At 34.6% G+C, this 12,491-nt stretch overlaps 1 protein-coding gene across 2 annotated transcripts in view; it reads right to left on the minus strand.

Moving 5' to 3' along the window:
• arb2a (ARB2 cotranscriptional regulator A) overlaps window positions 1–12,227 on the minus strand; it is a 319,558-nt gene extending 307,331 nt beyond the window's left edge. Inside the window, 3 exon segments of one of the 2 annotated variants that reach the window (NM_200418.3) lie at window positions 8,602–8,703; window positions 9,627–9,762; window positions 12,172–12,227. In NM_200418.3, coding sequence (NP_956712.3) covers window positions 8,602–8,703; window positions 9,627–9,726 — 202 coding nt within the window. In that variant the 5' untranslated portion in view covers window positions 9,727–9,762; window positions 12,172–12,227. 2 annotated transcript variants of the gene reach the window in all.
• Between the last annotated feature and the right edge of the window lie 264 nt (window positions 12,228–12,491).

The following is a 12,491-nucleotide window of genomic DNA, read 5'->3' on the forward strand; positions in this document are numbered from 1 at the left end:
GATTTGCAGATTGGCTCCACGTCACTCCCCTACAAGTGAGCTTTTGCACTGTGTAAAAAGTACAGTCAGAGGCTCAGAAGATTGTGGAAGTTTACAGGGGTTTGACTGATGACTGTGAATTTGTAGATAAATTGTTGGCAGTGACAAACAGCATTTTCCATTGTTTACATCCTTGTTTATGTCCTTGCTATAACATACCGATAATGCTAGAAACTGTGCCTGTAGTTGATCAATTTTAACAAATTAAAATGCAGATACTCAGATACTCCACAGTTTCATCGGTTAGAGGAGTTTTTAACTGAATCCAGCACTGAACTGGGAGAGATTCTGGTAGCTCATCTTTGTCAAATGCTAGCGCTATATCTTTTTTTTTATAATTCTCTGTAACATAATGAAAATTAAACTGTGAGCACTTCTTTCCTTGTGTCAAGTCATTTGGAAGCCCAATTACAGAAACAGAACAAGCAGCATTTGGATGGCATTTTAGCTCTCACTGCTTTAACATTACAGCACCTCTGGCCACTCCCCTTTGCTGCGCAGGGTGTGCGCACGAGGTGAATGCATGTAACCAGAAGCCTTTGGGATCTCACTAGCCTGGATGTATTCTTTTGTAGTCCCCAAATTTGTTAGCTATTAGTTTGGCTCTACTAAGCTAACTCTGTAAAAGCAAATTCTCCCTTTCCATTGAACTTTGAACATACTACATTTAGAGATGTTGTTTATGTTCACACAGCTACATTACACATCATCTAAAGTTTAAAATATGATATCATAGAGAACCACCCCTTTAACATAACGGATATCCATACAGCAGTGGACATTAAAGATTATCCTTTCACATTTGCCTTGCAAAAAGTGTAAAGTTAAACACGCTGTGTTTCTGTGTCTGTGCGTGTATTTGTGTGCATGAACTTTGTAACAACATTGTGTGTGACTCATTGAAAGACTTGAATTACCTCCACATCAAATAATCATTGGGAAAGTTCCTTCTGTAGTATTTCTTACAAACATTACGTGAGATTTGCTTCCTTCATGTCTGTCACTATGCTGTTTATCTGACACAGCTAAGGCAGAGATTGAGGTGCACTCTGACAGGCAATTAGGAATGGTTGGTGGAAAGAACTAGCATTAAAGGGACAGGCATCAAAAACAGCTACAATGTGTTCAGAGCAAACAATCCAATAGTCTGCAAGGTATAATAAATAATCTGATGGTTGTTTTGAGCTGAAAATTAACAGACACATTCTGGCAACTAAAAATACTTTTATAAATCTTGAAAAGGGTTCAAATAGGTGCCCTTTAAAACTGAATCTATATGTTTAAAATGTTTCGAAAAAACATTCCAGTTTCAAGGTAAAAAAAAATTTAAAAGTCAAAGCTCACTTATTTATTTATTTATTTTTTTCTGGAAGCAAGTAAAATAATCTTATTTCAAACCATTATTTCAAATTTTACTAACCCCTATAAGCAGATTATTTTGCTTGCTTTAAGAAAAAAACACCAAACTTTGACTAATTATTTATTAATTTGTCTCTGAAATGCTTTTTAGGTTAAGAATTTTTAGATATTTGGACTCTTAAGCCCAAAAACTCTTAAGTAAGAAAATTATGGTTTGCAGTGTATTTTAAATTAATGAATTTTCGTTTTTTGGTGAACTATCCATTTTTGGGGGTGGTGGGGTGGGAGGTTAACATGGAAGCTGTTTTTAGGCTACTCAACTTTCTATATTTTCTATAATTCTATGAAATCCTATTTTACAAAAAGTTTTAGTATTTAAGTTCTTGATTTCTGTCTATTCACTGCCTGCATAAGAAGTCATTCCACCTGTCAGACGGTGACCTTCAGTTCAGAACCTCAGGCCAGCATGATGTGCATCATTCCCCTTCATGCAATTAAACACTGGCTGCCGTCCCCCCCATCTGGCAGGTACAGGGCATCCGAACGGCTAACGCTTCTCCTGTTCCCCTTGTTTCGGCCTTCTGGGAAGTCTGGCAGGCCGTCCTCAGACAGCTGGTGCTGCAATAGTGGACTCTCCACCACTGTACCTCAAGCCACCAGAGATCTGAGAGTGTGAACATGCGCGAGTGTAGCTGGACCACCGCAACTGTTCCCACTTATGTGCATCCTTTGAGGGGATCGTTTGAGAGCCGGCCAGCCGACTTCATTCAAAGTGACCCACTTCAATGCCACTGTTCTGCCAAGGCTGGACAATGAGGCTTGGCTTTTGCCAAGCACTGATGCTGCTAAACAGCTGCTGAGGTGGATGAGGTAAACAACAACAACAACACACTTGGTTAGGACTAATGGTGTTTCGGTGGAAGGGCTGAATGAACGGCTTTCTCAAAATAATCATTTTGAATTGTATTCTATGTGATTTTATAGTGCAGGGTACATTGAACCCACTCTACATTTTGATACTCTTACTTAAGTTAAAGCGAGACTATCTTAGTTTTGGCCCTTTAAAGGAACACTGGACTTTTTTTTTTTTTTTTTTTTTGCCAATAAGCCCTTTATACAACTTCCCTAGAGTTAAACAGTAGAGTTTTACCATATTTGAATCCATCCAGCTGATCTCTGGGTCTGGCAGGAGGACTTTTAGCTTAGCTTAGCTAAATAATTAAATCGGATATATTATGCAGATTCTAACTGGTCATGTAGGGTTTGCTGCTAGAGACCATTTATAGTGACTGTGTAATATCGTTGTGCCTGCTGCAGTCATGGTATGAATACAATGTGCCTTGATTATTAAGCTGGAAGGAGACTATAAGAGCCAAGAAAATAGCAACTTTAAATTTTTCCGTCTGTCTTACTAAACAATGTAACTACAGAAGATTCAAGCTTTAACCCTTAGGGGTCTGAGGTGTTTTTGGGCCCCTAATATGTTTTGACATGCCCTAACATTTGTGCTTATTTTAGCTACTTCTTCCATAGTACTGGCCAACATGTATTTTTTGTATTCAGCACAAACTGTGCTACAACTATATATGAGAAATATTGATGTACATGCTTGAGTTATTTTAGAAAAAAAATATATACATATGCGTGGTTATTAGTTTTGGAGAAAGCTGAAATAAGGTTCAAAAACACACTGAATAGGCCTGAACAAGACTTTTAAGTAACAATTCTTGTAGGCTAGAATATTTACTTCACAATTATGAAAATTATTCTGTTCTTTCTTTCAAAGAAAACATTACAATGATTTACATTTTGTTAAGTTTGTTCTGGCTTATCATAGCTCTATGCGTGAGTGACAATGGTCATGAATAGTTTACACCTGGAGAGACAAAAGACACACCCCCAACTCACCCATCAGAGGCATTGTAGAGCAATGTCCATCTGCAAAAGCTAGCCCAAACTAAATGCTTGTTGTATTACTTGCTTAATAACCATGTAAATACTCTGAGTAAACAGTATACAGTGTCAACCCAATGCAGAGAATCATACACAAAAATCTACACTGTGAGAAAAGTTTAACTATATTGAAAACTAACTGCTCCTTGACAGCAAGCTCGTTGGAGGGGAGTTCTGTTCGGCACAGCTCAAACAATTGACATAAAAAAGTTTCTGGTACCTCATATATGGCATAAGATTTGTATCGACAAATATTTGGAACCAAAAGGATTTATATAAATGAATCTTTTGTCTTTTTTTTTTAAATCAATAGTTTTAAAAACGGTGTACTTTCAGATGTAAAGCTGAACGTTTCATTCATCTAGAGCTGTGTTACACACTACATGGAGGATTATTTTCAAAAACCCAAAAGTAGGGATGAACCGATACCACTTTTTTACAAACTGATACGAGTATAAGTATTTGTATTTGCGTACTCACCGATACAGAGTACCGATACCGATACTTCATAGATTTGGTTTCAATTAAGTTTATTTGTTTTGTTTTTTTGTTGTTGTTGTTTTGCTTTTTTGTTTTTGTTTAGTTTTGTTTTTGATTTGTTTTTTGTTTTGTTTTTTGCCTGTAGCAGGGATGAACACAAAAAACTTTTAACAGAAGGCTGTTCCAAGCCAAAAATATACACACACAATTGATAACCCTGGACAAACTGTGGCCCTGCAATTATTATCATAATCTAATATGTTAAAACAGTATTGCTACTTAATAGGATAGTACACTTAAAAATGTAAAGTATGTCATCATTTACTCACTTGTCTCAAAACAGTTAATTTCCTCTGTAGATCACAAAAGATGATCTCTTGAAAAAGGTTGGAAACGTGTAATCCATATTAGGAAAAACAAATACTATGGATGCCAATGGTCATCAGTTTCCAACATTTTTTATGATATTTTATTGCATTTTTAACAGAAAAACGTAACTCATCATGTTCTGAAACCACCCGAGGGTGAGTAAATAGAGGGGTTTTTTTTCAGGTTGAACTATCCCTTTAATACAGGTTCTCTTTGTGAAACCTTTTTCAATATTTCGCAAATAAGATCAGCTATTTGAAACTGAAATAATATGCAAAATTGCAGATTTACAAAACTCTAGATGATTTTGATGCATCCTTGAAGAATATGGCCCAATCCCAATTCTATTTTATCCCCTTGGCCCTTGAAACAAGAGTGTGAAGGGAAAGGGCAGCAAATTTTCCCCCTAAGAAATGGGACAGCACAACAACTGGCCACTGCTGCAGTTATTCCAGTTGCATTATTTTTTGGTATTTATCTTCAGGAAATCACTAAAGGCAGAGATATCATGTTATCAAAATAATATAAAGTGGCAATAAGATCGTAACTGTACTGTGCATGTGCACCGTGGCCATATTCATCTATGTAAACACACATAAACAACATTAACATTATAGCAGACACTGCAAAAAGATCTTTCGCAGCAAGTAGACATTTCTGGTAGACGATTCCTGTGTCATCGAGTGTGAGACGTGAAAGTATGTTGTGGGACTATTAGAAATGAGTTACTATTATAGATTATAGGTTGCAAAATTTAGCAGGTTTTTTTTCTTTTTTTTCTTTTTTTAAGCATGACGGTAAAACACAAACACCGTCATGAATGTATTAAAACATATGCCTGTTTGTTGTAAAATATCAATTTGTGCATTTCTTGACTCCTGTGTGCAGCCATGCTGCTGTTGTACATGGTGTATTCTGACAAATGTTCATACCCCTAGGTTTCTCAGTTTCAATCTCAGTTTCGCGCAAAATGAGGAGTAGGGATAAGGGAAAGAATTGGGGGTAGAATTGTAAAAATATTTCTTAAAATTATTTAAATGATAAATCATTTTAAAAATAGACAAAATAAAATAAGTCTTAGAAGTCCCTGAACTTCTGAATTGTTATGAATGTTTAGGTAAATCAATTTCACTGCCGGATTCTGATACTGCATCACGTCTTTTTCTAAGGTCACTCAGAGGGCAGTAAACCTTCCAAGTAAAGCAAGTATATGCCACAAAACAATGCACTCCTAAAAAACGAATTAGAACGCAGCCAACATACTGAAAATGATGTTTTAGAAAGATAGTCTATTTATACTGCTGTTGACAAAGAGGCATAATAAAGCCTAAAAACAGTGTTTAATCTAATCGTGCCCTCTCTGATTGCCAGTGCGTGAAGTCAAAGCACTCAAAAGCATACACATTTAACCTAAATAGCCTAGGGGCATAATACTTTTGCAATTACCCTAGTGCATGGCTCTGCGTACAGGGGAAAAAAGAGATTGCGTAAGCACTTTCACTCGTCTGATTCTCAAAAAAGCTCTGGCGCTTTTTCCACACAGTTACCAGGCGATAAATCCAACATGGCCAACTCAAAGAGTATTAAACTATTCACTTTCTTCGTTAGCTGTGCGACAACAAGTAGTGCTAAAAGGCCGTACATCAACACTAAACGCTGAAAGCATGGAAGCTCCTTTGAGAAAGGATGGGAAATGGCGTTTGAGAGAGAATGAGAGCAAAGAGTACCTTTCCAAATCAATTATGCATTCACAAAGGGGTGAAGAGAAATGCTACTACCAGAAGTGCCTAACAGAAGGAAGAGAAGATCTAATGAAACCAACATGCAGTGGAAGTTCAGCTCCATCGTCTTCATAACACAGGCTCTCTGAGGAATATCCCCCTTCAACTTATTCTCCCTGCTTTAACCTGCCATAATTAGCATGCTTTCTCGATTTTTAGCTTAATGAGGTATACATAACCTTGGATTTCCAGTAATGAACAAGCTGAAGGCGGACTGGGATGAAGTCATCATCATGCCACATGATTTAGGAAAAAACATTCATCTCAAATGCATACATTTTGTGTGTCTGAGTGTTGGATGGGGGGAAGGGGCTCATTAGATCACAGATGAAAAAGAAATAAAGGGGGTAAAAAAATACACAAAAATTAAAACCCTATTTCCATAAAAGGGTGTCCCACTATTATTATGTGATAGAATTAAATGTTTTGTAGCAAAAACTATTCATGTTTGATACATTTTAAAAAGAAGGTTAAATACATCAAATTGCATCATCTTAAAATAATATAATACAATTATAAAATCATTGTAAATAATATATTAATTTATGTTCTTTCTATTTTGCATTTTGATATTTTTTCTATTTTGCATTTTTATATAATTGCTACAGACGTAACGATTCACCTGACTCACAATTCATAATAATAATCTCACGATACGATTTAGTCACGATTTTTTAACAAAATTATTTTAAACAAATTTAAGATGAAGAGCCCTTTCATTTATTTCTTGAATGCTGCACATTTTTTGTTAATTAATATATTTTCTGCCATAACTAAATTGCTATTTTAAAATCAAAATCCAAAGAAAAAGAACAATACAAACTAAAGAAGACTCATTAATATTTGTTTAAGTAAACGACTTTTTGCAGTATTTGCACCCAGTTTGTGTTTTGTCAGGTGCATTTGCCCGCTTGTCTCATTTTACTCTGCTGCTCCACCTCTGTTAAAAAAAGTGCACCCTCTGTTAAAAAAATATTGCGATTCATTCAACATTTCCACCGGTTTGAATGGCCACATATTTGAATAATTTTTTAACCAGCTAACGGTGAATCGTTACATCTCTAATTATTGCTATTATTTTATTTTCATTTTAACATCCAATTTAGGCTACAACTGCACATAAACCTGTCTCTTAACTCAGCTTTACTTGTCATTATTATTATGTTTTTTTATGTTTTATAACTTTAATAAAAAAAACACTTTCATTGGTTAATTTTGATTAAAACTATTATAAACATTACATAAGCAAAAAACAAATTATATATGATATATGAAATTATATAAAATATGACATGATATATAATATGATAAACATAAATTTAACAACAAACCACATGATAGGAAAAAACATGAATTTAAGCTAAACTGCATGAATACTTGTAAGTCATACAGCTCTGGATATCTCAAAACAGAAACCACTAGTCTCTTCTCTATCTTTAAAAGTCCCCATAATCGTCTTGACAACACAAACACTGCTGTCACCCCAAAGGAAACTCCGTCTCTACTTTCATTTGATTGGAGAATGAAAAAGACGCGACTGACATAGCACAATTTTTCCACTCAGAGCTTATTTTTTCTTAAAAGTGAGTGCACAGCGCGAAATGACAAAACGAGGTGCAGCAGGCGGTTAAAACGATCGCAACGTTAGTACATCATTTTAAAAAAGGTGCATCTCAAAGCAAAAAGCGTGCTCGTGTGATTGGCCCCATACACACTCACACACTATGGCCAATTTGGTTTGTCAATTCACCTAAAGGGCATGTCTTTGGACTGTGGGGGAAACCGTAGCACCTGGAGGAAACCCATGCCAACAAAGGGAGAACATGCAAACTCCTAACAGAAATGCCAGCTGACCCAGCCGGGATTCGATCCATTGACCTTCTTGCTGTGAAGCGACAGTGCTAACCACTGAGCCACTGTGTCGCCCTAATTCAATTATTTTTAACATATAAAATTTGTACACACTTATTGTACATTGTACATTTGCTTAATGGTAACTGCTAACGACATCCAAATTAAAGTTATAACAAGCCCTTATTTGGCTCATATAACATCCCATTTATCTTAGGCTCAAAATAATCTTTTTTTTCCCAAAACCTGCATCAAAAAGTTACCACTCAGAACTACACTTTCCTCAATGGCCATTTTACATTCATCTCAGAAAGCGAGGAAAAAAGTTACAAAGTGAAACTTTCCTCCTAAAGCCCCATAAAAGTGATCATTTTTTCACTGAGAGAGACTGATATAAGGTATTCCAGACGCTAACAGGAGGCGTTTTAGAGAGAGGAGCAAGGTTATGCAAATCTAGCCGTCAAACGGAGCACAAGGCTGAGTAAGCCACTGACAGCCCATAGCATGCACAACTTGTCCATTCAGCTGCCACAGACTCCAGAGACTCGGAAACAGACAGCGCTATCACAGCCTGCTGCCTGCTGTCAATATCCCACCAAACCCACCGCACACTTCTAATGCATACAGACCTCCAGAATCACAGACGAGGTGCGGGATGATGTTATTAAAGCGCAGGCTGAAATGCCATTTGATGGTCTGGCTGACATGCGTGTCATAGTGTAAAGTCATTGAGTGAATGTTTAGAGTAAAGACAAGCTGAGGGTCTTACGCTCATTGAAGGCGTATTCAAAGCCATCCAGAGTTTCAGGAAAGTCCAGCGGAGGCTCGTCTTTTTTCATCAGCTCGTCTAAATCTATCCTGGATAGTAAATCTGTAACACAGACAAGTATACAAGCATGTAAACAACAACAACAACATAATAAATAATATAATAAATATATAAACATAATATTAATTTTTTAAAGAAAAATTAAAAATGTAAAATTATCATATTATATTATTTGTAATTATTCATTTTTTTTTCGTTTTCCTGATAGTGATTATGTGCAGCTACAAAATTTGAACATTTCAAAATATATAAAAAATTGCAAGAAATTTGCATGTGTTTATAATATATGTTAATGTATGTTATCTATTTTAATATTTCAACAACTTATTCTTGTTTTGAACAAGTGCATCAAAATTTATTTTAAATTTATGAATAAATATTTTATTTTGGGGCAGCACGGTGGCGCAGTGGATAGCATAATCACCTCACAGCAAGAAGGTCGCCAGTTCGAGCCTCGGTTGGGTCAGTTGGAATTTCTGTGTGGAGTTTGCATGTTGTCTCCGTGTTTACGGCTGCTTCAGTTTCCCCCACAAGTCCAAAAACACGTGGTATGGGCGAAATGGGTAAACTAAATTGTCCGTAGTGTATGTGTGTGAATGAGTGTGTATGGATGTTTCCCAGGGATGGGTTGCAGCTGGAAGGATATCTGCTGCGTAAAAAATATGCTGAACAAGTTGGCGATTTATTCCATTGTGGCGACCCCAGATTAATAAAGGGACTAAGCCAAAATAAAAATGAATGAATGAATATTTTATTTTATGGAAGGTTTCTGTTAAATTGTTAAATAAATAGGTTTTTGTTGGATTTACTCAGAAAAAAAAATATTTTTTTTTTAATTCTAATACACAAAGAAATAATACAGCATTTTTTTATTCTTTTCAGCATTTGTTTTTGAATGCATTAAAAATGTAATTAATCACAAGTACATTTTACGTTCAAATAAATTTTATAACTAATGGCTTTACCTTTTAGTGCAGTTGTTTTTTCTTTTTCGTCTTGTGCTAAGAGCTGGGCCATAGTTATCCAAACTAAACCGAAGAGGAAGAAGCTGGCTCTGAAGAACATGGACACACTGCTACAGAAATGTTACAGCTCATCACCCTGAAAAATGCATACATACAATCAATAAACAACACATCTTTAATGCCAATACTTGTGTTACATTAGAAAAGTTTATGCATGCATATACATATGCATAACACTTATAATAGAAGAAGTAATAAAAATGTTAACTTGTTACATTATTCAAACACTACAATGATAGTCAATCTGCTAGAGATGTGTACAAAATTTAAAAATTATTCGAAATTCGAATAATTTGAAATAACATTTGAAATCTGACGCTTTACCAAATAAATCTTCATAATCAACAAAAATATGTCTTATTCCGCAAAATAGTTAATACATATCAGTTAGCATGTTCAATTGGTTTAATTTATGGTAGTACTCATAATTATTAACTTCTCACAAGTTAAAATTATTACAAACACTAAATTTATAGTTAAACTGCTATACAAAATCAATAAAAAGTACAAAAATCTGAAACTTTTTTTGCAAATAAATCCTCATAAATCAACAAAAAACATATCTTATTCAACAAAATGGTTAATGCATATCATCACTTATCATGTTGAATTGATTCAAAAATATTAATATTACTCATAATTATTAACTTCTTGCAATATTAAACTATTACAAACACTACATTTATAGTCAAACTGCTAGAGATGTGTACCAAATCATTAAAAACTACAGAAATCTAAAACAACTTTTGTAAATAAATCTTCATAATCTACAAAAATGTATCTTATTCAACAAAAAGGATAACGCATATCATCAGTTAGCATGTGAAACTGATTGAATGTATGATAGCACTGTGTGTCTGTGGGTTTAATTATATTTATATAATTAATAAATATTAATTTCTTACAATATTAAATGATTACAAACACTACATGTATAATCAAATGCTACAGATGTGTAAAAAATCATTAAAAATTATCAATCTGAGACAGCTTTAAAAATAAATCTGCATAATCAACAAAAATATATCTTATTCAACAAAATTGTTAACATATATCATTAGTTAGCATGTTGAACACTATAGATGTGTACAAAATCATTAAAAACTCTGCAAATTAATCATCATAGTCAACAAAAATATATTGTATTCAACCTAAATGACAACATAAATCATTAGTTAGCATGCTGAATTAATTGCATTCATGACAGCACTCATAAATGTTAACTTCTCACAATATTAAACTATTACAAACACTACAATTATAGTCAAAGCACTATAGATGTGTACCAAAGCATTAAAAACTACAGAAATATGAAACTGTTTTTGCAAATAAATCCTCATAATCATCACAAATATATCTTATTTAACAAAAAGGAAAACATATTATCAGTCAGCATGTTGAATTTATTTAATTTATGACAGAACTTGAAAATATTAACTTACAATTTTAAACTATTACAAACACTACATTTACAGTAAAACCACTATAGATGTGTACAAAATCATTAAAACCTCAGCTAATTAATCCTCATAGTCAACAAAAATATATTGTATTCAATCTAAATGACAACATATATCATCAGTCAGCATGCTGAATTGATTAAATTTATGGCAGGAATCATAAATGTTAACTTCTCGCAATATTAAAATATTACTAACAATACATTTATAGTCAAACTGCAAGACATGTGAAACGACTTTTGCAAATACTGTAAATCCTCATAATCAACAAAAAATAAATTATATTTAACAAAATAGTTAATGTATCATTAATTAGCATGTTGTTTTGCTACACTAATCATTGATATTCGAGACGAGTGCACTTCTGTGACATCTGCATCACCAAAAAAATAATAAATAATATTAAATCAGAGCAAGCACTACTTTTAATTCCATTTAATAAATCTGACAACTAACCTCACATTAACCCGGCTTGCTTAATTAAGTGCACAAACACTGACGCAGAATGTGTTATATTGGGAGATGTAGCTTCTATAGCAAGACGTTATGACTTATTAAAGCAATTAGTAATTAGATCTATTCATGTGAAAGCAGTGAGAGAGAAAAAGTCACTGAAATGAAGCTAAGCCCACTTTAATGACAGTGTACTTCGATCTGACAGGACAGGGCTGTCTTTCTGTGGTAACTAGCATTAGGCTAACAGTTTGTTTCAGGTCTGACACCAAGCGTGCTGAAGTGAGAGACTTCCGTGCACTAAATCTCAGTGTCTGCGTTCAGAAAAAAAACGCATTGAAAACATCGGTTTGCGTGTTTCTGTCGTGATCGGAGCATGTAAACAGACTAAAGGCTTCCTGTATGGACCCCAGCCAATGTTTATAAACAACTACTCACTACATAAATGGGACAGTAAGTTCACAGCGCAAAGAGACTGAAAGCGGCGATACTGAACACCCCGCTGAAGAGCGAAATGAAGACGGTGGGAGAGGTAAATATGTATTTGCATGCATATCGCTCTGCTCACGTACCATAACAACAAGCACATGTGAGATTTCACACATCCTGCTTCCTCCTTCTGCCAAACAGGAAGACACGCTTCTGTCTCCGCGGAAACGGAAACGTTTTACACGCGTTTCAACTGATTGGCGGGATTTAAACAGACAGCGCCGCTTTTCTGCGCACACACAAGTACACAAACTGCTAAAACAGTGATTTACGTGAAGTGTGTGTACGTTTATATTACAACGATACGATTTATTGTATGTTAGACGTTTAGAGTAAATATTAAAAGCTTAGACAGTAAAAAAATGTATAAGCATACCACGGTGCATTTTTAAATGACAGTATA

This window comes from Danio rerio, chromosome 5 (genome assembly GCF_052040795.2).
Source record: "Danio rerio strain M-AB ecotype USA chromosome 5, GRCz13ab, whole genome shotgun sequence".
NCBI lineage: Eukaryota > Metazoa > Chordata > Actinopteri > Cypriniformes > Danionidae > Danio > Danio rerio.